General features: G+C 37.7%; 2 protein-coding genes across 4 annotated transcripts; one reads left to right on the top strand and one right to left on the bottom strand.

Annotated features, from left to right (window-relative positions):
• Window positions 1–11,406: 11,406 nt before the first annotated feature.
• Window positions 11,407–16,241, top strand: LOC136775121 (uncharacterized). Of its 3 annotated transcripts, none has more exons than XR_010822890.1 (3): window positions 11,407–13,454; window positions 15,841–15,940; window positions 16,060–16,241. XR_010822890.1 is itself a non-coding variant. In XM_066729618.1 (2 exons), exons 1-2 carry the CDS (start codon window positions 12,360–12,362, stop codon window positions 15,870–15,872), a joined length of 576 nt encoding a protein of 191 aa, XP_066585715.1. In that variant the 5' UTR covers window positions 11,425–12,359; the 3' UTR covers window positions 15,873–15,969. The 3 variants fall into 3 exon arrangements, 1 of the variants encoding a protein (XP_066585715.1); XR_010822889.1 differs by having other exon boundaries at window positions 11,425–12,903; window positions 16,060–16,236; XM_066729618.1 differs by lacking the exon at window positions 16,060–16,241 and having other exon boundaries at window positions 11,425–12,903; window positions 15,841–15,969.
• Window positions 14,423–27,234, bottom strand: LOC136775120 (uncharacterized). Its single transcript, XM_066729617.1, has 14 exons — window positions 26,503–27,234; window positions 20,483–20,720; window positions 19,408–19,562; window positions 18,096–18,293; window positions 17,888–17,997; window positions 17,346–17,512; window positions 17,127–17,282; window positions 16,977–17,044; window positions 16,805–16,885; window positions 16,545–16,706; window positions 16,254–16,451; window positions 16,048–16,152; window positions 15,741–15,955; window positions 14,423–14,434 (listed from the first exon to the last, which is right to left on the bottom strand). Exons 1-13 carry the CDS (start codon window positions 26,558–26,560, stop codon window positions 15,831–15,833), a joined length of 1,821 nt encoding a protein of 606 aa, XP_066585714.1. The 5' UTR covers window positions 26,561–27,234; the 3' UTR covers window positions 14,423–14,434; window positions 15,741–15,830.
• Window positions 27,235–27,928: the final 694 nt, after the last annotated feature.

Genomic DNA, 27,928 nt, shown 5'->3' with positions numbered 1-27,928 from the left:
TACATCTCATTACGTAACCATGAGTGAATATTGTTGAATGGTGACAGAACAGTTTATAGTTGCAGAATCAGAATACATTCCTGTTGTGGGTAATGTTGCTGGGTCCTTTTGTTCTTTCGCAGTATCCAAAAGCAGCAAATTTGCAATGATTTTACAATTATAGCCTATATTCGAAGAAAACTTTAATACTTAAACTTAAATTGAAGAATATTCAAATGATTAATAGTAACTCCTTACGGATTAAGATATCTTGCATTATTTTCAATTTCTGCTACCAGTGCGTATAGGCAAATTCAGTGGTAAATTGTTATTCTCATCACTTAGAGCTTGTTAATCCTGTAAGTTACGTAGCACTTTAAAGTGGGCAAACAAATCCTTACGCTGCATTATATTAGTCTTCTCTTCCTTCGCTAACTTTTGAAAATTCATATATTACTGTTATCCACGAGTATATTTACCCAGTGGCTGAAAAATATTAGAAAGAGTATGAAAATTCATTCTTAAAAGTAAGCATAAATTATTTCCATATTCATAAAGTTATACATACCTATTCTATTATTTAGCTGGATGTTAGCTGCCACGAAGACATCCATATGTAATGTGCCTGCCCTCCTTCCTTTTTAATCCAGTGTATTATCCTAATAGTTTGCTGCAGGACAGTCTTAAGTCAGAAATAGATTGAAGTGTGATAATTCGGTTCTACTTTCTCTTTACCCTGGCCTACCATGAGGAGATACTCTTTTTTATCTTGATTTTTCATAACGTAAATGATAAATAATTATTCCTGAAATAAAAACGTGCACACACACACATATATATATATATATATATATATATATTATTGTCTTTTCAGATTATATACTCTATTTTTTATCTTATATAATTTATTTTTTTTTTCTTTTTTTCAGTACTCCGAAAATTGATTTACGTTAAATAATATTGGTGGCCCTGAAAAGGGCCGATTTTTGGATCCGACACGTGGCAGAGCACATTCCTTTTTTATACCATGCAATCCGATCCATCTAAAAAAATACCCATTCGAAACCAACAACAGTAAAGCTCATTCAATAATCCGTCCAGTAGCCATTCCGCTCGATCACTTGATTAAGTCGATTAGGTATCGAGTTAGTCAAGTTAGCTAAGAACTCTGGGTCAGACCTAAGGCCTTCCCAGATATTCTTCGCTTGATCGAGAATCGCTGCCCTCGTCCTCGCGCCTGGCTCTATCCATCGTCTGGACATCAATGCCCAGACGTTCTCAATTAAATTGAGATCCGGTGATCGAGCGGGCCAATCCACCACTTCCAACTCCGGGTGTCGCGCAAACCACGCTCGCGTTTCGCGTGAGGTATGGATCGCTGAATTGTCCTGCACAAATCGGATCACCGGTACTTCATCCGCGGGATATACATTACGCACGCTTGGGAGAAAAATTTCTTCCAAGATGCGAATGTATTCCCGGGAATTCATACGTGGAGAAATCTCCACAAGATCACCGATATGTTCACCGGAAATCCAGCCCCATACGCCACACGATACGCGTCCAGACCGATGAGTCTGGAAGACGTGGTTTGGCTGCAACCGGGTATCGTTCGGGCGCCACACGTGCAAGGCCTGAGCCTGAGAGGGCAACGATATGAAAACCTTTTCATCGGTCCATATCGTAGCCTTCCAATCTGCACGGCTCCGCGAAAGATTCGCGAGGGCATAGCCAACTCTCTGCTCACGGTGAGCAGGAGTTAATGGGATTTTACGCGCTGGACGACGGCAGTGAATACCTGCAGAGTGTAAACGCCGCAGGCCGGTGGTCACTGAAGCTGGATAATCTATCTCCTCCACTATGTCGCTGACACTAGCGAAGGGATCTTCTTCGATCCTGCTCAGCAGCTGCTGGTCATCGATCTCCGAAGTCCTTTTCTGCCCTCTGTTCTCCGCTCTCCGGTCACGCAGTGCGTGGTCTCCGCCTTCGCGGTACCGACGTATCCAGCGCCTGACGGTGGTCTCGTGTGCCCCGCAGAGTACAGCGATCTCACTCGCGCTTTTCCCGCACTCAAAATAGCCAATGGCTCTTCCTCTGGTAGCCTCACTATGCTGTGACATCGTCGACGTATCCAATAGATATGAATGTTATAACAAATTAACGTTATTATCGATACTTCTAATTCAATAATCGAGGCATTATTCACTTTTATCTATAATAACGTTAATTTGTTATAACATTCATATCTATTGGATACGTCGACGATGTCACAGCATAGTGAGGCTACCAGAGGAAGAGCCATTGGCTATTTTGAGTGCGGGAAAAGCGCGAGTGAGATCGCTGTACTCTGCGGGGCACACGAGACCACCGTCAGGCGCTGGATACGTCGGTACCGCGAAGGCGGAGACCACGCACTGCGTGACCGGAGAGCGGAGAACAGAGGGCAGAAAAGGACTTCGGAGATCGATGACCAGCAGCTGCTGAGCAGGATCGAAGAAGATCCCTTCGCTAGTGTCAGCGACATAGTGGAGGAGATAGATTATCCAGCTTCAGTGACCACCGGCCTGCGGCGTTTACACTCTGCAGGTATTCACTGCCGTCGTCCAGCGCGTAAAATCCCATTAACTCCTGCTCACCGTGAGCAGAGAGTTGGCTATGCCCTCGCGAATCTTTCGCGGAGCCGTGCAGATTGGAAGGCTACGATATGGACCGATGAAAAGGTTTTCATATCGTTGCCCTCTCAGGCTCAGGCCTTGCACGTGTGGCGCCCGAACGATACCCGGTTGCAGCCAAACCACGTCTTCCAGACTCATCGGTCTGGACGCGTATCGTGTGGCGTATGGGGCTGGATTTCCGGTGAACATATCGGTGATCTTGTGGAGATTTCTCCACGTATGAATTCCCGGGAATACATTCGCATCTTGGAAGAAATTTTTCTCCCAAGCGTGCGTAATGTATATCCCGCGGATGAAGTACCGGTGATCCGATTTGTGCAGGACAATTCAGCGATCCATACCTCACGCGAAACGCGAGCGTGGTTTGCGCGACACCCGGAGTTGGAAGTGGTGGATTGGCCCGCTCGATCACCGGATCTCAATTTAATTGAGAACGTCTGGGCATTGATGTCCAGACGATGGATAGAGCCAGGCGCGAGGACGAGGGCAGCGATTCTCGATCAAGCGAAGAATATCTGGGAAGGCCTTAGGTCTGACCCAGAGTTCTTAGCTAACTTGACTAACTCGATACCTAATCGACTTAATCAAGTGATCGAGCGGAATGGCTACTGGACGGATTATTGAATGAGCTTTACTGTTGTTGGTTTCGAATGGGTATTTTTTTAGATGGATCGGATTGCATGGTATAAAAAAGGAATGTGCTCTGCCACGTGTCGGATCCAAAAATCGGCCCTTTTCAGGGCCACCAATATTATTTAACGTAAATCAATTTTCGGAGTACTGAAAAAAAGAAAAAAAAAATAAATTATATAAGATAAAAAATAGAGTATATAATCTGAAAAGACAATAATATATATATATATATATATATATATATGTGTGTGTGTGCACGTTTTTATTTCAGGAATAATTATTTATCATTTACGTTATGAAAAATCAAGATAAAAAAGAGTATCTCCTCATGGTAGGCCAGGGTAAAGAGAAAGTAGAACCGAATTATCACACTTCAATCTATTTCTGACTTAAGACTGTCCTGCAGCAAACTATTAGGATAATACACTGGATTAAAAAGGAAGGAGGGCAGGCACATTACATATGGATGTCTTCGTGGCAGCTAACATCCAGCTAAATAATAGAATAGGTATGTATAACTTTATGAATATGGAAATAATTTATGCTTACTTTTAAGAATGAATTTTCATACTCTTTCTAATATTTTTCAGCCACTGGGTAAATATACTCGTGGATAACAGTAATATATGAATTTTCAAAAGTTAGCGAAGGAAGAGAAGACTAATATAATGCAGCGTAAGGATTTGTTTGCCCACTTTAAAGTGCTACGTAACTTACAGGATTAACAAGCTCTAAGTGATGAGAATAACAATTTACCACTGAATTTGCCTATACGCACTGGTAGCAGAAATTGAAAATAATGCAAGATATCTTAATCCGTAAGGAGTTACTATTAATCATTTGAATATTCTTCAATTTAAGTTTAAGTATTAAAGTTTTCTTCGAATATAGGCTATAATTGTAAAATCATTGCAAATTTGCTGCTTTTGGATACTGCGAAAGAACAAAAGGACCCAGCAACATTACCCACAACAGGAATGTATTCTGATTCTGCAACTATAAACTGTTCTGTCACCATTCAACAATATTCACTCATGGTTACGTAATGAGATGTAGTGTAAGTAAATGGATTTTAATATATTGGCTTTTTCTTCTTTACATATTTAGTATATTTGAAAATTAATAAGTAATTAATTATATTGCGTAGAAACATTAGCTGGATAATAGCAGAATGGCTTCTGGATAATGTATTGCATGACACTGGACAGATTTACGTAAATAGCTGTTTCTTGGACCTGTGGCAGTTGAGCTGTCAGGAGCTCTCAGAGGTTCTCTTCCAGCATCACCAATTGGAAATAGATACGAAAGCTTGTCACTATTGATATTAGGTTTCTGCAAAAAAATCTGAGTTAACGATTATCTATTTTAATAATGAATTGCATCTTCTTTATTCGTAGAATCTTATTGCTGTAAGCTTGGGATCCATAGTTGACTTGCAAGCTCCAATGGACTTTACGACTCAAGAATATAGCTCCTTATTATTAATATAAAAGTTAATGATGTGTTATTCTTGACAAAATATCAACAACATAAATTTAATTTAAAATATATATTTTCAGTTATTTTTATACACCATATGTTACACAATAATAGGTTAAAACTAAAATACATATTTTTTATACAAATTTATAACACTTAATATGATTTTATTAAAAGTTCATCACTTACAAGTTATTTTAATAAATTAATACAAATTACAGAGGTTAAGTTGCACATTTTGACACTTCACTCATTGGAATATGCCCTCTTCTTTTTATTGATCTGTCGTTTGATTACTATATTATTACCGCTTCTATCAGTATACCAAAATTCCTATCACTATACCAAAAACGTGCTCGAGCAGAATCAATGGGCACATGGGGTATCATATGTCTTTCTCTCTCACTCTTATGCTATTAGACAGAGAAAGAAGAAAATTCTTACTATACCATTTTATCCCGAGATGATATACTTTTGACAAAAGTAAGACGATCAACCGCTACACTCGAGTATATGCAATTTACCAGATTCTCCTTATTCTCCCCACCACGACTCCAATACGTCATCGTGACGTCATCTGACGTCACCGTGACGTTTTACGCTTTGGTGAGAACTAGAGACCTGAAGCTGTCCAGCTAGTTACAAATCTAGTAGGCCATTCTTCACGAGCAGATTCGATGAATGTCAGTGTACTATGCATGTAGCATCTATAAAGACAACTGAAGATCGCGAGCCTGACTACCCGAACAGTTGCAAGTTACATTTTTTGCACTATAGAATGTAAACAAATAGGCGGGGCGTACCGTACAGCTCCGCGCGTCGTATATTTATGGTGTAAGAGAAAAACACAATATGCTACATATGCATGAATATAAAAGAATCACTTATTGCTCCAAAATAATTTACGCATGAATCAAAGTTGCCAATATTTCTTATAAAAATGATTGAAAGCCTTCCTTTTAAGAAATTCGACTATTTTAATTTAAATAAGTTTTGTGTTTCCATTAAAAGAAAGCATGTTTCAATAAAGCTTCATTAATAATATTAATTTAATTACCTAAGAAATTTTGTTATAATGGATAAATTATTGTAAAAATGATTCTTTATATTTCATCGAATCCTACATGAGGTTGGCTGAACTATGCGTATATTCTTTTTCAAATAAATTTTTGTTTTACACAAATATGTATTATTTTCACACTACTAAATATTTAGTTTAAACAGTTATATCAAACACTTGACGTAATTTAATGCATGATATTTAATCAATACTGCAAGTTATTATTTTAATTATAATTACTTTGGTGTAACTGTATATAACTCAACCTCATGGCATCGTTGACAAAATTTTCTTTTTTTTCTCAGTGTGGGCTCCGGAACGATTTATTTACATAATAATTGTTTGTTAACAGCTACTGATTTTATGTTGGAAACAGTACAAACCTATAAAATAAGCAAGTGAAGGAATTATATTCCAAGCCATAAATTTTCTCTTAATACAATTGATCCCAAAAACAGCATAAATGCAGCGGACACCAACAAGATACCTCGATTCCACACTATACTAAGTAAACTCAACGAACATATAATACCCTCAGCGCACAGCTCAAGGACCTCGAGAAGGACCTAGATAAAAAGGTCAAGGGAGAGGTCACTACCTGTTTCCTATCAATTTATTTTATACTATTCAACATTGTAAAATAACTCTACGAGGACAGAATAAATTTAGTTGTACCAATGTGATTGAATTTGCTTATCGCAGTGTAAACCCATAACAATATAGTGAAATTTAACAAAAAAAAGTCTAAAAATTAAAATTTAAGGTTGTTTTGAACAGAAATGTCGTTTTTTTTTATAAACAAAAGGAGAAAAAATTTATTTATAATGGTTTTTTTAATGAAGTTTGAGGTATACTTTGCTTATTGCTGAGGCCAATAAGTTAAAAAATGTATTTGCAAAATTTCCAGTAAATTAGACAAATAATTTTTTATTTGCATTTCACGACGCGAAAAATTAAACGTTTTGAGAAAAACGCGTTTAAAGTTTTTGGACTTAAAAGTTCTGTTTACTAACACTTTTATGAATTTCATCCTTATCAAAGTTTAATCTGTTTGCGTACATGTACATATATGTATTGAATAATATTCAATTAGCAAATTATGTATAAAGCTTATTAGGCCAAAAAAGGCATAAGACAAAACTGCGAACTCGTTTTCTTATTTCATCTCATATACGCGTTTTGAGAGTATAGCTTCGATAGATTTGTAAAGATTCTTAAATTATTTTTTTTCACTTGAAACTTTGGGAATATATTCTTCACATGTTAAAGAATCTTTTTATAATAAAAAATTGTTAACAAACAATTTGTAAATTACTCTTCCACCTTAATAATAGTCATACTTCTTTAAATAAAGTATCTATATATACAGGAATAACGAAAAGTGTGGAATGTTACATGCTGCCTCACTCTCCAGTATCACCATATATGAGTTAGACGAAATAAAAAATAAAGCAATGATATTTGAATATCAGGCAGACATTGAACTTAACTTATTGATATATCTATATTAAAACATAGATTTTAAATAGAATATACATTGGAGTAAACATTCCTATCCTGGGTGCAAAGAGAGCATCCCTATACCTTCTCTACCTGCATTATCGCTTATAGAGCAATAAACCAAGAACTGTCTATACAATTTACCCTTTTCAGACATCTTTTTTTACATACGGGGAAATCCATCTGCGGTGCAAATAAGCCACCCGGGAGTTTCACTTTTTTTATGACTATCTACGAAAACCCATCCTGCGATGCAAACATCCTGCTATCGCCAACTTTGTTTTTGGGAAAAATCTTCCTGTGACGTAAAAGAAGTATTTCCCGTCCAGAAAAAATATCCTTAGCCTTCCCTACTCGGTGTACCAAAAATTTCCTCAGCAAAGGAACAACATTCGCTAAACTGAAGATCTGATTGGTCCACAGGGTGGACGATGGACCCCTTCATTTTCTTCTCAAGGAGGGATAATTCATTAAAAGCCCTCGTTAGCCCTTAGGCAATGTCTTTTTGTCTGTTTCGTCTTTGATCTTGTTTTTTAAGTTTTTGCTCTAAGCGTATCAGCGAAAATCGATAATTATTTTAAATTAATTTCTTCATTTACTGATTTCTTTGGTGAAGTTTAGTGTAATTGTGTGAAAACATTTTTAAAAATAGTAAAAGTGATAAATAAAGCAAAATATAAGCTTTAAATTAAACTACATCATTCAACTACCATCTTCAATCCAATTACGCTTAGTGACACAGACGGTATCTCGAATATACAAATCATCAATAATAAAAATCTCTTTGTAATCCAAAGAAATACGGTTTATGGTTTATTCCCCAGATTAAAACGAGCTGTAGCGGTAAAGCAAAGTATCGTAAAACTGTCCTTTGTTCGAATTAAATAAGTGTTCGATTAGTGGATTATCAATAACATCTGTGAAATACATTTGAAGCATATATCAGAAAAATAGGGGTAAGTTTGTTACATAAAATCTCTTTTCGTCGCTTCTACTAACATTCTTTAATTTTTAAATTTGTAACAATTTCGTTGATATTTCTTTAAAGGATTTTGATAATGGAAGCTGAGCAAGAATTTTCAGTAAATGCCCTGTCTGAAAGCAGGGGTCAAACGTATTGAAAGATTTGGGAAACGGATCCTGCTTTGAAAGATTGGCTTCAGCCTCACGCTTCCAACAAGAAAGCATTATGCTCTATGTGCGAATCTTCCATTTCGGCGCACTATCATACATTACGAAAACACGCTCGAAGTAAGAAACATTTGGATTTGATGAGGCGTACAAGTAGCACAAATAGTTTGGACACCGTGGAAACTGCTTTAGAAATTCAAAAAAAAAGTAACAAGAATTGAATTAATGTTGACAGGATTCTTTGCAGAACATAACATAGTGTATCGTATAGTAGATCATCTATTACCTCTATTAAAACATTGTTTTCAGGATGTAGATGTTTGCAAAATGTTACGTTTGGGAAGAACAAAATTAACCGCAATGACAGGTGTAATAGCATCTTCGTATAATAATAAATTATGTATTACTTTACAAAAACGCAAATTCAGTATAATGACAGACGAAAGTACAGACGTCTCCAATGTTAAAGTAATTTGCATTATTGTTAGATTTTTCGATGCAGAAATACAACGTATTCGTTGCGCCTTATGGGATTTAATTGAAATTTATAGAGATGAAGATAGCAATGAAACAGCAGAAAATTTATATAACAATATTATTAATTCATTCACTGTTTCCAACATTCCTTTAGAAAATATAACCGGATTTGGTTGAGACGGATGCAATAGTATGATGGGTTCACATAATTCAGTAGCGTCTAGATTTAGAAATGATTGTCCTAATATTACTATTTTGAAGTGCATATGTCATACTGCACATTTATGTGCGAATTATGCTTGTAAAACATTGCCACGTGAATGCGAAGATTTAGGGCGCAATATTTATAATTTTTTTAAACTTAGTAGTAAGCGGCAACACCAATTTAAGGAATTTCACATTTTGTTGGATGCTGAAGTGCATAAAATGTTATATAGTACTCAAACGCGATGGCTTTCATTAAAAGCAGTTGTAGATCGAATTTTAGAGCAATGGGAGCCTCTTCAAATGTATTTCACACAGTTGTGGGAAGAACAGCATTTACCAGCAGCAGAGATAATTTACTCATCCATTCGTGAAATGTTATTATTTGTTCTTAAAATGGGTATTACCAAAATTTACAAAATTTAATTGACTATTTCAGTCTGAAAAAGTTATTATTCCATTAATTTACAATCAAGCAGCAGCATTATTTAAAGATATTCTAATTTGTTATATGGACAATAGCTATGTTCTCAGCACGAATGTGAAGGACATAGATCCTGATAACGAGCTTCATTTTCTACCAATAAATGAAATTTATTTAGGTTTAAAGGTAAATACCGAATTGCAGAAACCCGAGATAATACAACAAGCGGAACATGTACAGAATTTTCGTCTGAATACGTTTAATTTTTTGAAAGAAGCAAGCAAAGAGTTATAAAAACGTTTTGATTTTAATGATTTACGTTTGAGAGATTTGGAATGTTTTATTCCTCACAAATCTATTGATCCCCAATTTCATGTAACGGTACCAACATTAACTTCTATTTTTGAAATGTTTCCTCGTAATTTAGATTCTTCCTGTTTCACCAGGCAATCAGTAGATGATGAATGGCGTCTACTACCTTTCGCACAGCTACCACTCGACATTACAAATGAAAAGTTAATAGATGTTTTTTCGGTTAAATTATTAAATTATGATGATATTATGGACCTACAAAAGTACACGAATTTATCTCAATTTGTTTTAAACTTGCTTTGCTTACCTCATTCAAACGCTGAGTGCGAACGACTTTTTAGTAAAGTTAATTTAACGAAAACGAAAAACAGGAACAAAATGAAGACAACTACATTAAAAAATAATTTGACTGCGTGGGAATGTGTTAAGAATAGTGGTACTTGTAAATTATTTGAACCATCCGCAGATATGATAGATCATTGCAATCAAAGCATGTACAATTTTAATACATCAAATACAGATAATGAAAATGAAGGTGTTTCCGATGAAGATTCAGAATTCTTTATGCTGATGTAACGCCCGTTTCTCAAAATTGCGTAATTTACTGATATTTCAATTATTATCTTAAATTTAAAAAGAATATATAAATTTGTAACTTAATCTATAGTTTTTATTTGAATCTTCGATATTTGAAAATTCTTTAAATTTGTAAAAAAGTTATATGCTTTTAAATAAATAATGTTTATTCTTACAATGTTTTTCTTCATCTCATTTTCATTGCATAAAAATAATATTTTATTTATAAATATATAAAAACAAATAGCTAGATTTCATACAAAAATTATTAATATTATGAAGCACTGTTGAAAATTTAATTAAGATCGGTTGAATAATTTTTAAATGAGAGCTTATGTTACTTCCTAAACTTTGAAAAACTATACATCATATTATTATTTTATTGAGTTTCTGTTATATGCATCATCATATTAATGACGAAAATAGCAGCTAATACAGCCAACGAAGCTAGCCAAGACGCCAAAGACCGATCCTGTTAAAATGGAATTTCAGCTTATCAAAGTCTTAACAAAGATAAATTTTTCTCGATTGAAACTTCCATAAAAGACATTACTCTTCATCCTAAGTAATTAATAATATGATTTTATGTGTACTCAGTTAATTGGCGTACGATTTTCGGCACAAATCATCAGTTTTGCAGGTACGGTAATCGAAATCTTTTAATTTGCAAGTGACTTTTCATGATTGGTCAACGTCCTTCCAAATTGACCAATCATATTTAGTCATTCATTCTCGAACGCATCTTAGGTATACTTCCAGTTGAAACTACAGTTTGTAGTCTAGACACTTGCTATACCACGTAGAGTAGTATATTTTGTTCTCGCCACTTACTATGCAGCGTAGTGTAATTCAAAATGGCGGACTTGGCAACGCTGGACGGGAGCGACGGGAGATTGCTCTCATGGCGTCTCAGAAAATAATCCTGAAACGGTGGCGCCACGACTCGCATCAGTCAGTGATGCCAGGGGCAGCGTTTTGCCAACTCCGCCATTTTGAATTATGCTACGCTGTATAGTACGTGCAGAGATGAAACGGGAGTAACGGGACTAACGGGAGTGCTCACTGCTCACCGTGCGACCGTGCGCTTGGTCTACTTTCTAGCAACACTGCGCGAATTATGGGCCAAATTGCCAAATAGTATGTGGAGTTGTCGTAGGCCTGCCCTGAACGTAAACGTCCACAGTCATGACGGTAGTATAATTATACTACACTTGGCAACGCTGTGCGGTTGGGTCACTTGGGTCCAGTTGGGTCGGGATGGGTTGGTGGGTTGGGTTGGGTCTCGTTCTCGCTACACCGACTAAACTGGGCTAAACGCTTGAAAATATTAAGGTTTCGAACGTTTCGATGATTTGTTGATGACAGTGACGCAAAAGATTTACCTGCAGAAACTATCATTAATAAATCTAAACAAAAAAGGAATTTATTACATTTTCAAATAAAACAACTCAATAATTAACTTATCAAGAAGAGACACCGTATACATAGTGCCTTAAAATGTCAACTAAACATACTGCTACGCCACGACTGCGAGCCGTCAAGGCATAAGTGGCATAAACACTTTTATGACATGCAGCAAGTTTGATCATCTCAATTTTTAAAACGATTTAAGTCAATGATTGTATATTTTGATATTCTACCTATTCTCGGTATATATTAAGCCACGTGAGCCTCGACGGTAATCATAATCCCCACCTTAGTAAAAAAAAAAGTATCCTTGAAAGATATTGAGAATCTTCAAAGTATCTAGAATCTAGATAACCTCAGTTCCCCAGTATAGCGGGTATAGCGCTGAGAGCAGTTGAGAGACATCATGCAAATAATCGACTGCAATTTTCTAAATTTGTCTTCACTTAAAGTATAAAAAGTGCTTGCTAGGTGTTCATACTCTAAGTTATGTTCAATCGTGATGGCTCCACAAATATCATTTAAAACTTTGAGTCCAGAAGAATATAAAATAAATTACAATAAGTATAACATTTTATATGGTTTTCACGATAGTCCTTTTGGTATGTGCCTCATCGGTATTAACGAAGCTGACAATGCGGTATCACATTTGTCTTTTGTCGACGGCAAGAAAGAGGATGGTTTAAAAGCTCTCAGCACACAATGGCCTAATTCTAATTTAACGGAAGATGTAACGAGACTCACAGCTGACACAGTTGACAAAATCTTTTCTCGTGATAAAAGCTATGATATATCAGTTCTTTTGAAGGGTACAGAGTTTCAAATACAAGTTTGGAAAGCTACGACGACAATTCCAGAAGGCGAGTCGTTTGTATATGAAGAAGTGGCAAAAATGATTCAAAATCCCAAAGCTGTAAGAGCAGTTGGTAGTGCTTTGTCTAAAAACAATGTTGGTTATTTGATACCATGCCATCGAGTGAGAGGAAAGATGGGTGACAAATTTACCTGGGGCATCGAACGTAAACATCAAATGCTGAAATTCGAAAGTAAGGAAGAAAATTAACACCTCGGAGCTGCATGAGTCTTATACCTATAATGCTCTCTTGTTTATTACGTTGGATTAAATCAATTATGATATGTTGCTCTTATGTTAATTTATAATAAAATTTCATAAATATAATAATCTACAATGTATATAATTTATTATTTCTGTATTTTTATACAAGGAAAAAACCTTTAAGTTTTTTTAAGAAGTTCGTTAACTAATTTTAAACTCGCACAGTGACATTTTTAGTGAAGGCAGAAAAAAGAGATAAACAAAAAATAACAATATACATATTTTACTGTACACTTATAGTATTATAAAATATAATTAGAAGAACTAGCGGAAAGAGAAAAATATTCTTCTACCGACACACTATACATATTGATAAATAATACTATATTAAATTATGTACATATGGGTATAGTAGAATAGATTTATAACGCTAAGGCTACCATTCAAATGACCATTTCTGAATGTAAACACCCGTGTATGTAAGATTTCTCGGTAAAAGCAGTGTTAGCGTTAAGTGTCTCAGGTTCTGCAAATTTTTAGGTTAGTCTTTAAAATAACGATCACTTGGAGTTCTTTGAACTACATACTGGGTGATTTTATTTAAAAGTACCCGCCTTGAATAAATACAAAACAGTAATAAACGTGGAATTTTCGAAAGACGTAACAATTAATTTTTCAAGCGATCTATAAATGAGCATAAATACAGATAAAATATATAGAAGAAATTACCAAATATTGTTTATCCCGTATTTTTGTAGCATATCTGAAGAGAGAGCTTTTGGTAAAAAAATATATATTTACCATTGTATATATTCTCTAAAGAATTAATTTTGAAATAATAAATAGGTAAACCACTTTATACGTTTCTTTGCATAGAGTTCGCGCATATTTACTTTTACAACCGAATCCATGCTTACCTATATAGTACAATTTCAAATTCAAATCGAAATATTTAAAGAACAACTGAATGAAATGATAAATTAACATAGTGTTTTAGAAAGTGCTTGAAATAAAGAAAACAAGCAATACAAATTTTAAAAACTCAATACTATTTATATCTTTCAAACTTCTCAATCTGGATTTTTTTTTATGATTATTTAATAGTTTCCTCGAACCAATAACTGATTTCTTTTAATTACATATTTATTACGCTTTTTCATTTAATTAGGGTAGATACTTTTGAAAAAAATCACCCGGTACATAATACTTGCATCGTCTCTGTTCTATTAAATTAAACTGTGAAAAAATATAAGAAATTATGCATTTTCTTCAAAGAAAGTATTAAATATTGTTGAGGAGTTACTCGCTCAGTCTTATCATAGGTCACGTGCTAGAAAATAGCAGAAGGCACCAATGCGCGCAAAATTCAATTTTTACACGCACGACGCGCATTTGGACACATTACGTTTTTCTGAAATAAAGCAATTAGTAAAATATAAAATATCTCGCATGTTTCTGTAAGTTTACAAAATTAACTTACTATGTCCGTCCTAAGCTACAATCACTGTACCCTTGATAATCTACAAAAGGATACTTTTGCTTGTTAGAAAAATGCATTTTATAAGAATAGATAAATATTATTCATTGCGGCAGTTATGGCAGTGAAAAAAAACTTTATACGTGTTTTGTTCTACTTGTGCAAAATAAATATTTTGTTAAAAGCCTCTCGTAAAATATATATTTAATAGTGCTTATTAAAAGTTTGCTTTATAAATTTTTAATATTTTGTTTTATCAGAGAATAATTTGTTTAATTCTTTGGAATTTTGTAGTGCCATGTATATTTTAGAATTATTGTAAATTTAATTTTTTACGAAGATTTCTCAGGCCGGAACCACACGTCGCATGAAGTGATGCACCTGGCTCGTGGTAAATAGTGAGTGGAACGTTTTGACTGACTGGTAGCATTCAGCAGAGGTAGCAGCTCAGTAACGTTACCAGATTTCTTTTTAAACTTCTACTTCTATTGGATAAAATTATAGGATCTAAGAGTAATAGCCAATAACATACACCGCTCCCTCAACATTTGTCTCTGCTGAATGCTACCACTGTCAATTTGCGTCGTGTTTCTCTCAATAGCCACCGCGCGTTGCGGCGTGCCACTCTACGCGCCTGGTTCGCGGTAAATTAGGTAAACAATGAGTGAAACGAGCGTCAACTGTTGTCTGTTAGTCGCGTCGTGTTCCTCCCACTTGTCGCTGCGTGTATGTGCGGCACGCCACTCCACGCGCCATATATTTCTTGCTGGAAATACACAGCACGTGAATTGACGCGTCTGGCTCGCGGTAAATAATGAGTGGAACGCGTTTCAACTGTGAATCGCGTCGTGCTCTTCTCACAGTGCTAGCCACCGTTATATATGGTGCGTCACTCCACACGCCGTTTAATTCTAACCTGAGAAGTTTCGTTCATCTAGAGAGATTATAGTATTTTGCACAATTAATTTTCGACCATCAAAATAATATTATGGAAAAAAGTACTTTAGCCTCTTTTGATTGCATAAAATATACTTGTTAAACTAGGGCGTTTCACTCGACTCCAAAATTCTATTATACATGATATTAGCCGATCAGAAAAATAGAAATAGCTAAATATAGCTTTCATTACCTTCATCAAGTTGAAAATAATTGCGCAGTTTTTATATATCATATATATATATATGTAAAATGAAAATTTGATGCTGCCAATAAAATTTAGTCCGCAAGACGCGAGCTGACTTTTATCAATTATTCTATTAAACAGTACGATCTCATTATGTAAAATAGTTTTAAAATTCGTCTATACTTAATTTCTACAATAATGCTATGAATTGTTCAGTTTTAGTCACCAGAGAATATCCGATGATTAAAAACTGGACGATAGTCGTCTCACCAATTGATTTTGTCTAATTTGTTATCCATTTTAAATGGTAACATCGTTATTTATAGGAAGCAATGGAAATCTTTGCGATGAGGAATAATCCAATCGCTATTGCAAGGCTGGAAGACGCGATGGACGATGCTGATGATGGAATGTCATTTCCTGGAGGTCTGGTAGTTCGTACTATGGAAGAAAATAAAATTATTAATTTGTTTTTTTTTTGTAAGCTATTTGGGCGAAGGTTGTTTCATTGAGGGATCATACGAAATACATACTTGATGTTCCAGGTCTCTGAGTACTGGTGATTCTCATGATTGGATCGTGAACCATTGGCTTCATTGGTGTTGGAGCAGGACTGGGTGAATTACCATAACACTGACCTATAAAAAAACAATTTATATATATATATATATATATAAACATTCCAATATAAATCCTATTGAAAGTTGAATAAAAATAATACAAATTTCCCAAAAATAACCTTTTTTGTACAAACGCATTCCTTGTTCTTTAGGATCTATATTTCTGATGCAATGATCACCAGCTTCCTTTATATAAATTTCCTCATCATTGACAATTAGTCCTACGAAGCATTCGTTGGTACCTGTATCGTTCCTCATGGTGTAAGTGTACATTACTCCTTTTTCTTCCCACTGACCCAGGCATAAATAAGTTCGTTCTAAAATTAACATAAAAGAATCCTCCACGTTATTATTATTATTATTACTATTACTATTATCATTGTGCGGAAAGCATTATTCGATAGATTTACCTTCGTACAATTCTCCAGACTCGCAATCACTGACTTTAAAATACATAATCTCTCGGGTATGACAGTTGCTACTCAATTCTGCACACATTCCAGATAAATCGGTTATCATTCCTGTGTATTGTCCTGTGATAGGACATGGTGATTCGGCTGCCCTCTCGATCCCTAGAGAGAAAAAAAAACAAAATCATAAAAATTAGTCATTCTCTTATGTTCTGAATTTATTAATAGCACTATATCTATCCTGTAGGCATGGAACTTACTTGCTTGAGTCATCCAGACAGGCCTATCGAAATTGGGATCATCACACAAATAGTTCTGATAAACTGGACTCATAACCGTTCCTATATGGACAATGATAATTTAGTTCTTACAATCTATCTTGACTGTTACAGAAACAGCTGGTGATTAAGAGAAGAAGACAAAAGCTCTCACCTATTGTAAACTCTAAAACATTTTCACTTCGCTGACGCATCATCAAACACACGTAGGCTTCTTGTTCGCTAAAATGTTATTAAAGAAAAGTCATGTAAAAATATGATAGATTGGATGATGAAGACATTGATGAACAATAGCAATTCGTACCATTGATCTTTGGAGTAGACGACGTATCGCCCAGTTTGATCGTTCGATTCAACGGTAACAAAAGTATAACTGTTGTATCCATTTAAATCCGTGAAGGTCATGGTACCATTGACGATCAATGATTCCTCCCAGAGTCCCTGCGCCCACTTTGGGAATCTGAAATTATGGAAGGAGTGCGTTAATCTAGTGAAGACTAATATGTGGGAAAAATCTACTCACGTGGCTACATGGGTTTTCACGTAAGGAGGCATCTTCTTTTGATTGATAGTTTTGCTCAGGATCAGAGTCTCGTAACCATTCGTAGGACTCTGCAGATTTTGCGTGCAACTCGAATCACTGCTCAGCGCCATATAAGTTTTTCCTCTTTTATTGTCAACGTGATAAAGCTGGAAAATTACATATTTGAATTAGTAAACTTGAAGAAACAACACTTATATACACATGTCTATACATAATTTTATATAATAATATGAGTTAACTGAGAAAAATATTGTCTTGTATATTAATGACAAAAATTGTATAAATAAAATAAATGAAAAAATTCCTTGGAATTGAGTATAAATATTTGATTGCGAATATTTTAAACTTTGATTAAATTTTGATCGAGTCATGATTCACCTATCAATAAAGAAATTCATTATAATTGCAAAAAGATGATGAATAAAGCTATATATTTTTTAAATTGATAAAAAAAACTAATTTTCTCTGTACAATATAGCTTAAGAATTTTTTCCATGCAAAACAAAAGTCAGGGAACTTACGCCACATCGATACCTGGTTCTGTTTTCAGAACCAACAGTTGTATCTAAAAGAGCGATATATCTGGCTCCGTTAGGACCTTCCCAGTCACCCAAGCAGCTGTACGTAACGTCTAGAATGGTAATTAAAAAAAATATTATTGATTGAGAACGATAAAGATCTAATTTAGAAGAGTTTTAGATACAATATAGACTATATAAATATATTTACCAATAGCATTGAAGGAGCATCTGCTAAACTTGAGATTAAAAACGGATCCATCAGGACAGTTGCTGAAGTTTGAGGAGAAGCTGTTGCACTCGTGAGTGATTGCTTCTCCATCGTAGTTGAGACTATATTTAAAGTGGTATCTACCGACGATCGGGCAATATTCGTTCCTAATAGGCTCGGCCGCGATTTCCTTTGTGCCTGAAATGAGAAAAATATATATATATATATCATGCAATGATTTCCTTTAGAATCCACACATATATATAAATATATTAAAAATCCTACAAAGTTTTGAAACAACAAATAACTCCAAAACCCCATAAGCCTAAAAATGTCGAGATGACTCCACTGGAAAAAATAATAAACAATAAAATCCAAAAGCCCTACGATAAAAAATACCATAGAAACCACAAGAAAAAAACGACAAAGAGTAAACAAGTTAAGCTCCGAGGACGATGTAGCATCTAGAAAAAAGGAAGCGAGCAAAATTTGCTGCATGGTCGATCGCAGGCCAAGCAAGGCTGGCTGGCTCTCGTACAATAGAATTGTCGCTCCTCCTTCTTCGGTTCAGCGTGAACTCGTCCTGAGCAGGAAGTAGCTGAAATTCCATACCACCGACCAACGCAGCAACGGCTTTCCCGTAAAAACCTCCGCGTTGTTGCTGTAACAATGCGTTCCATCGATTTCGGGGGAATCAGGAGCGAGCATAGGGGAATCTGAACACTGGTTGGCTTCGCGTGCTAAAAATATCGGAAGACTAGCGAAATTACTCTTCTGCAGAAGAAAAGGGGGGGGGGGGGAGCATGCGTTCTTTCCACTTCATAGATGGAGAGGCTGTGCAGCATATATACATATACATACACAGTGCGTCTCTCGGTTCTCAGGTATATAGCTTTCCACTTCCTGTCGAGCTCCCCCCCCCCCCCTCCTGTCTCTACCCCCCTGAGGCGTTCCACGCGACCACCATTCATGCTTTGTCCGAGCGCTTCGGGGAAAAAGAGGCCCTCTGGCCTCCGGGGCCGTTCCTTCATTCGTTTCAGAGATTGAGACCTCGCTCGTGGGATGAATGAAGAGCGAGCGATTCAGAATCCTCCAGCGACTCTCTCTCCGAAGATTTCGGCGCTCGCTTTGATGCCGTCCACGTTCGCCTCGCGCTCTCTCGGCTCCCTGTAATTTTCACGTCGCTCCGCAAGAACCTAACGAGGCTTGCGCGTCCCCCTTTCATCTTTCCAGAGCTGCTGTATTATATATGTACTATATATATGTATATATATATATAATGTACCAGGGTACAAACTGGTAATTTACTTACGGTACAAAAGCGAGGTGGAGTTAAGGGCCTCGCAGGACGAAATGGCACTAGACTCGGTGGTGTAACACCTATTGAGGTCCTCGGAGAACGCTTGGATGACGTTCCTGGACCTTCGGATGAGCCTGAAGCATCTGATACACTCGCCGTCTCCGTACCTGAAATCAAGCGTTGAATCCTGTAAGCATTTGCGTGGGAGGAACGCAGGCAGGTTCACCATCTAGCATGGCACCCACGTAGCCAGCAAGCCTACGTTATTTATTTCTTGGTCCGGACGCTTTATATCTTTGGTTTCTTCGATGTATATATATATATATATATATATACAAGAGCACTCTAGTTTTAAGAAAGAAATTTATATCGAAACTTGTTCATGAGGAGAATATTGTCGTTGTTAACTCTCTTTTGGTATAGTATTATTATACAGGAATGATATTTAAAGAAATGTTGATCGTCGATAATTCTGTCTTTTCATTGCATATACTGAGACAGTCACTTAATTTGCTACAGAGTGTAGATATACAAAATGGCGCACATTTCTTTAACTCTATTAGAGATATTCACAATTTTTGCTTGTGGCTTTTTTAAAAGCAAAAAGATGTTAAGTTCTTAAGCAAAAATTGAATATCTTTGATAGTTAAAGGGATACACGTATTTTTTTTTTCTATGCTCTTGGGCGAATTGAGTGGCTATCACTGTAATATATGTGTAAAAGAGTACTCTAGTTTTAAGAAAGAAATTTATCGAAACCTGTCCATGAAGGGTATATTGTCATTGTTAACCCTCTTGTGACAAGATCCCCAGGGAGGAATAACGTTGAAAGAAATGTCGATCGTCGATTATTTAGTCTTTTCAATGCATATATGTATATATATGCACAAGAGCACTCTATTTTTAAGAAATTTATTGAAACTAGTCTATGAGTAGGACACTGTCATTGTTAACCCTCTTGTCATAAAATCCCCAGGGAGGAATAACGTTGAAAGAAATGTTGATAGTCGAATTTTCAGTCTTTTCTATATATATATATATATATGCAAAAGAGCACTCTAGTTTTAAGAAAGAAATTTTTCGAAACCTGTCCTTGAGAAGAACATTGTCGTTGTTAACTCTCTTGTGGCAGTATCCCCAGACAGGAATGGCGTTGAAAGAAATGTTGATCGTCGAATATTGAACTGGTTCGTTGGCCGTGCCGGTCCCCTTTCCGCTCACCTGCATCAGAAATTCACCCTGGAATTCCGCAGGGAAGTAACAGCCCACCATCAACTGCTGCGGATCGTACGATTGAAGAACCTCGCTCGAAATTACTGTGGCATCTGCAAAAGCAAAATTTGCCTTATTGATGTTTCTCGCGAGATGTCTGGGAATGCTTGACTCATATATATATATATATATATAAGTATGTATATATAGGTGTGTAGTGTATATGTACTGGATGTAATGAATTAGAGGCTACGGAGAACGATGGAGGTGCGCCGGATAAAAGCTGATTTGAAAATTGAATTTTTAATAGGGAGGAGAACTAAATCGATGTGCAACTGGTAAGATGTACAGGATCTGCCATTTAAAACGCTCTGGAGTGTATATATGTAAAAAGTAAGTATTACTGTGTAACTATATGTATATATACGAGAGATATGAAATCTTCGCAAATAAGGCTCCATTCGAAGCCTCTCGATATTTGTGTTCGTAGGAGCCTTCTGTTGAAGTTGCGTAAATTTAATAGTTACGTCGACACGCCCCTTTTTACGTGCTCTGCACCATTTCGAGTGTGGGACCCTGTACAATTTTCAAGTACCACACGCATAGTGTCAGAAACGTTCCTGGAACGTTCCGACGTGTTAAATTGAGTCCTGGAACGTTCCTGGCACTATGTATGTTACGTGGGTAGTATATATCTATATGTATATATATGCTATCGCTTGGTGTCGGTTGGTGTCGGCTGGTGTCGGGTGACCAAACACCACGAACACACCGCGAGGGTGACAGATCTCTTTAACATTCCTCCTTCGAGATAACCGCAAGTCATTTACCACCTCTCTTCTGCATGCGTTTATGTATACCTCAAAATAAGCTGCTGAATCACACACACATACATACATGCATACACGAGCGCCAAGTTCCTTCCTTCCTTCCTTCCCCCTCTCACGAGGAATTTCTTCCTAACCTATCGAGATGATTCTCCCCCTCTCGAGAGACGGTTTTCGCACGGCCTCTCTTGTCACTTTCTCAGCGAGCAAACAAGCAGAAAGTAAAAGAAACGACAAGAATTGTCTTTTATAGCTGGATTTTCAAGGTAGCCAAAAGAATATGGGAAGAATAAGGCACAGAGGAGGCATAAGAGAAGAAAAAGAGAAGGCTGACTCGGTTGCCGAGATTCGTGTGAGCGGAGAGCACCGGTATACATATACGCAACACTATATAAAATATAGAATCCTTTGAGCAAGTTGAAGGCGCGCGCGGCGCGTCCCGAAAGGGCGCTGAACGATCTAGCAGAAACGTTGCCATTAAATAACATTAGCTGTGCAGTCAGAGCAGAGAGTAAACACAACGAACGTGGCGTGGTGGGCCGAGGGAGAGGGGGGGGGGGGGAGACGCGAGGCGAAGCGAGCGACCTAGCTGCGTTGTTCCGTACTAACGCTGTGTGCAGTCTTTGCTGACACGGAGCCGGGGCCGGTGGGGCCACACCTTTCGCACGGTTCCCAAGCTACGTTTCTAACCTCTCCATCTCCTCCGATCCCCGATTGCACAACTTTCAAAAGCCAACGAAATCAATTAAAATGCAAGAATAAGCAGGTGGCAGCAGCGGTACATCTCATATATCGCTCTCGCGCACTCAATGAGACATTGAAAACTGATCGAGCGTACTCCGACCTATTGAATTACGCAAGCTGCGTTATAATTCTCTTAATTCTCTGCAAATTATACAAGTCAAGTGCTGCACTACGCTGCCTGCGTGGCACGATGAGAAAGTATTAACGCAATACATATATATGTATATACACACTGGCGTCATCTTGGGAAACCTACGGGAGGTACATATATAAGGATATACCATATACATATATATAGTGTATATGAGCTAGGAAAGGGAAGCATCTTCAGAAAGCGTAACGCAGAGAGCTGAGTTTTCCATCAATTCAGCTACGCGTTTCTTCTTCAGATATATATATGTATGATATACTTTACGAGTTGGCGGTAAGGGACCACATACAGAGAGAGAAAAAAGTAGTTTAGAAACGCAGAGGATTCGGGACTAATAGCGTGCTTCCGCCTTTGGATTTCTTATCTCTACGCGTTAAAACAGTCGTTTCCGCCGGCACGGTACGGCGGCCGTTGATCCTCCAGAAATGTGCGAGGCACGTCTATATATATATATATAGTTGCGCGCTTATAATAATCACACACATTATACTCTAGACTATATACACGCGGAGTCGCGACGTTCACCTTGAAAAATCAGCATCGTCAGACGCCATATGGTCCAGCACGCTGTGCTCTGCTTCTGTATCGTTTTTTCCTTTTTACATTTTTAATAGATCGCGCACAACCCTCGCCGTTCAACTAACACAACACTGCTGTGGATTCTCTACACAGTCTTTTCTTCGAGAGACTCGTTTATATATATATATATATATATCGAAGTAAAAGTTGACAAAACATGGTACATTTTGGAGGTTATGTACTGGAAGCAATTTCTCAGGTAAAGATTGCACGGCTAATTAGAGGTCGCGCGTTGTAATATTGTATTTTCGATTTAAAACGAGCGTTTAAAGTGGTGGGAGGGGGGGGGGGGGAGTTTTGAAGAATCGTGTGGTCACCGGATATACGCGGACTGCGAATAAGGGCGAAGAAAAAGCTGCTCCGTGTCCGCGGTGGGTAGCATAAAAGCAGCGGTGGCGGCGGACGTGAGAACCGCAAAAGGAGGAAAAGGATTAAAATCTTGGTAGGCGCGATTCTTCGATGCCGGAAGAAGCTCTATTGCTCCACAACTAAATTTCAAGTTGATTCTTCGCAGCCAAGCTGCGGTTATTTCCAAGAATTTCCAGAGTCTTCTGAATCCCATATGCATGCAGCCATTTATATATATATATATATATATAAGTGTATACGAAATATCGCGGCACGGTTCCAACTCGAATTCGTCAAACAGCTGGGTTGGAGATGTTTTTGCCACGTATTATTAGAGTCGCGTGTCAATAGCTCATATTTACGCAAACGTATAATAGGAATGCAAAGGCGTCGAACACTTGAGAAGCAAACCTGCAGAGGACCAACAACCGGTTTCGTTAGAGACGAGACCGTAAGACCGGCAAACGTGTTTATAGCTGTGCTGGCAACTTGGAGATAATCGAGCAAGCGCTCATCTTGCTCTAATATAATATACTGATACACGCACATATATAGAGTACATCGAGAGAAAATATATGTATACAGTGTCCCGACGCCAAGTGATTTTTCAGAATCCCCATCGACACACTACATTCGAATCTAGTGTAAATGTGCTATATAAGACTCGAGCTTAGAGAGGTTATGTTCGGTTTTCAAAATAGCCGAAAATCGGGTCAAGATCGATCCGGAGACCATATGTTTGTTAACAAAAAATGTTTGTAACAATGTCCTGCGTGAACCCTTAATTTTTGCCAAACTTTACTTTGCAACCTTATTAAGGTTTTGTTCGTGGAATGCGTCGTTTTATGCAGCGTTACGAGATATACTTTCGTATATACTCGGTGTACGTGCACTAAAAGGGTGTACAGATAAAATCAATAAGAATACTCTGAAAAACATAAATAAATTAATAAATATATATATATATATATAACAGTTCTTTATTTCTTTCCAATGGAATCCACTATATCAAACGACTGTCCAAAAAATAGAAGCAGTTGATTCCTACCTCTTATTCCTACTTAGAACACAATACTTCAAACACTGATAAGACGACAAAGAAAAATCTAGCTTTCGAGTGCGCTATGCTACGAGTAGCCATACGTGAATACTTGCGTATTGTCCAGAATCGCGAACCATGAAAACCTCGTAGCGTGTTCTATATACGTACTTACTGCTGTTGCTGTTGCTGCTGCTGCTGCAGGGGCCATGAATATATATATATATATATATATATATATAACATATAATGAAATTGTCGAGCGAAGTCTTTTCGCAAAGGAAAAGAGTGTCGTATGAAAATCAAGAAACGTCCGCAATGAAGCGAACATCTGGCGTGGTAGGCGTATGAATACTTCCAACTCTTGCGCGAGGCAACTCTTCTATCGAGATATTATGTATTATATATATAAATAGCCCGCCACTTAAAACGCCGCAAAGAATGTACTCGAAAATATATTTATATTTATCTATATTAAAGTAACCATTAAAGATATGAAAATCTCACGTCAAATCTTCCCGAATGCAAACAAATATTACTGATTAAACTTGAAAGATGGTTCATCGAAAATAAAAGTACTTAACGTTATAAATTAATAAAAAGCTAATTATCGTTTTATAAAGATAAATAATAAATTCTGTATTTTGCAAATTTTAAGACAATTATTTTTTTTACAATAAATAGCTTCAAATAATTCTTTCTGTGTATACGTCATCTTGCTGTAGGGCGTTTCGAGTCGCGGAGCCTGTACATTATATATATATATATATATATATATATATATATATAACTATAAGGGAGAAACGAAAAAGCAGCTGGTCCATCAGAGTTTCGGAGTCGGACGCACACCCTAAGCATCTCGCTGAATTATTCAGTGAACTCTGCAGCGTGCACTAGGTACCAGTGACCCCTCGCGCGATAAAAGCCTGCCACTGGCTTTCGCTCTCGGTTCCGACCGGTGCTTCCTTTATTTTACGAACGATCGAACATTTACTCGGCACACGGAACGAACTCTGCCTAGCAGCTTTCCTCCCATCATCAGCTGACGAAGCCTCTCAATGCCGCGAGAGACAAAGGATACGCAAAAAAGGGTCCGCGCGCCTTGCAAAAAAGCAACGATCAGCGATCCATGGAAATCAAGTCTTACAAATCCCACACTCAGACATGTTATAATAATATGACTCACGCTAAGCAAACGTCTTCTATTACCAGACGCTCTATTCAAACCTGCTTTCCCCGTGTTATACGTGAATAAAATTAACAAGCTGTTATCAAGAGAATTTTTTCTTAACGTTTTAACGCTGAATTTATTCTTTGTCTTAAAACGGTCTTAAAACTTCTTAAACTCTTCTTAAATTTTCTTCGTTCAATATATTAATATTTTGTTAATCAATGTTTAATATTTTCAATCAGATATTTGTTCAGCGTCAAAATATTGGTCAGTTTCATTAATATTAACTGATATTTCTCTCCTTGTATAATATATATGTATATATATACGCAATTGCAGATTCAAGTTCGGTCGTGTCACATCTGCCTTTTCTTAACTCTTTTACGTATATACTTGCGCTAGATCGATTCTTTTTGTATTTTTCACCCCCCCCCCCCCCATCCGTAGATATATTTTTGGCATGAGATCAGACAGCCCGAATTAGAAGAAGCGATTAAGCGAACTTGACGCGTCGATAAAAAAGGAGCAAATATTTCCTCCAGACGACCGGAAGCAGGCTGCAAGCGCGCGTCAGTTTATTCACTAGCTCGATCCTTTTCAAGCAAACGCCCTTACGCCTTTAAAGCCTCGTAAAGGCTAGCCAGGTAGCAAAATTCACTTGACCGTTGTCCCTCTCTCTCTCTCTTTCTATGCACGGACCGTGCTGCAACAAACTTGAAAAGGTGCAACAGCATCGACAAACCAGCAGAAAAGACCTCGTTGCTGAAACCTCTACTATACTTTATCGATCCATTATCTTCGTTTTAAGAGATCTTACGTTTTCGAACGAAACTTCTTCTCGATCAATTCGCTTAAACCCCAGAAAATTTCTTTTGTATATATATATATATATATATATATATATATAGTATAACCGACTTCTCAATACACGTATATATTTCTGTTTGATCAATGGACGAAACACGCGCATACTCCTGTAGAAAATTAAGAAAATAAAAAATATACATATATACATGTATACATGTGTTCTACTTACTCTGACAATAAACGCTGCTTCCGAGGAAAACCAGCGAAAGAAACACTTTGAGCCCCATGTTGCTGCACAAGATAATCTCCGCGTGGTTGCAATTGTCTTATCCAGTAGATATATATATATATATACACCAGTCCAACCACCAACAAGAGAGCCCTCGCACTCTGATTTAAATAGACATTGATGGTGCGCAGGCGCGCGCGCGAATCAAAAAAGAAATAAGGGAGCGAGGGAAAAGCAACGATTGGAGATTCTTGAGCGATCGTCACTCAAAAAACCGTGAAAAAACTGCCAAGAAATCAGCCTAAGATGCTTTCCCGTTTCGGTAGCTCCCTCGCTATTCTCTATCGCCCTGAATATTCGATGGAGAATCAACGTCAACTTTTCGCGAGTTTCACCGAGAAGAAGAGGAAGAAGAATAAATTCCGTCGAGTACCGTTGCGTACTTGAGCAACGAGTACATCTCAGCGGTGGTTTCATGCGTCTGACCGAGCTCCGTGTTTGCCAGTGCAAGCGCGCGTTGCTTTCTTCCAAACTGTCAAGATTAGGAAAATAAAGGGGAAGGGTGAGTATGTATGTGTGTGTGTGGGAGAGAAACAAGTTCCTACGCGTCACGGTTTGATAACGAATGAAAATCGATCGGGTTGTAATTTGGAGAGGTTGATAAGAAGGTATCGCGATGGGAAGGAAGTTTCGGGGAACGGTGTGAGCGAGGCACGCGTTGAAACTGGGAAAACGGAGCGTGGTGGGACCCGCGCATCACTGCGGTTCGCGAGCGAATGCCAGCAGGCAGGCACTGGTGGTGGGCAGTGTGGGCACTGGCAGGCAGTAAGTAGGCAGTGTAGGTAGGCCTCAGCCAGGCAGCCGTGCAGGCCGTGCTAGGCTGCCCCGGCCTTTCGGCTCCAGCGCCTGTAGACCCTGCCTTGCCCTGCCCTACCCTGCCCTGCCAGCCTAGTCAATTTTACTCAGTGAACGCCGAGTCCTGTGAAGTCAGTCAGTGGCACCGAGCGAAAAGCCTGGAGAAGCCCGGGAGAGACGAGGGGGACGAGGAAATTGAACCAAGCACGCTGCTCCTGCAATGCTCGATCGCTTGCTCTTCCCGTTCCCTTCCGAGTTCCGTAGCTACACGTCCGCTCCCCCCACCACCACCACCTCGACACCGATCCCCCCTCCCCCCTCTTACTCTTATTCGTGCATTTAGCTCGCTCCACACTACCCGCGGCCCATCCTACCTTCTTTCCTTGCCTTCCAATAGTTGCAACAACCGCAGTACCCCCCTTCCCCTTCACCGACAGTTTTTCAGTTCACCGCCACGCAGTTCACGTGATTCCTCCACGAACTAACCTCACTCGCCCACCGTAGCTCGCTCTAAACTTATGGCTATTATTGCCCATTTCTTATCCATTGCCTCACCCCCCCCCCCCCACTT

The sequence above is a fragment of the Prorops nasuta genome, unplaced genomic scaffold (genome assembly GCF_024137725.1).
Source record: "Prorops nasuta isolate Cenicafe-Biocafe unplaced genomic scaffold, Cenicafe_Pnas_1.2 PNAS00007, whole genome shotgun sequence".
Classification (NCBI taxonomy): Eukaryota; Metazoa; Arthropoda; class Insecta; order Hymenoptera; family Bethylidae; genus Prorops; species Prorops nasuta.
This window is presented reverse-complemented; position numbering and strand designations above follow the sequence as displayed.

What these genes read in the sequence shown, in the direction of transcription:
- LOC136775120 (XM_066729617.1), bottom strand. Translation starts at nt 26,560, where the DNA reads ATGGGGCTCAAAGTGTTTCTTTCGCTGGTTTTCCTCGGAAGCAGCGTT. An exon ending in ATGCTCCTTCAATGCTATTG is followed by an intron (nt 17,998 to 18,095) that starts GTAAATATATTT and finishes TTACCATTCTAG; the next exon opens with ACGTTACGTACAGCTGCTTG. An exon ending in TCAGAGACCTGGAACATCAA is followed by an intron (nt 15,956 to 16,047) that starts GTATGTATTTCG and finishes TTTCTTCCATAG; the next exon opens with TACGAACTACCAGACCTCCA.
- LOC136775121 (XM_066729618.1), top strand. Translation starts at nt 12,360, where the DNA reads ATGGCTCCACAAATATCATTTAAAACTTTGAGTCCAGAAGAATATAAA. An exon ending in TCAAATGCTGAAATTCGAAA is followed by an intron (nt 12,904 to 15,840) that starts GTAAGGAAGAAA and finishes CGTTATTTATAG; the next exon opens with GAAGCAATGGAAATCTTTGC.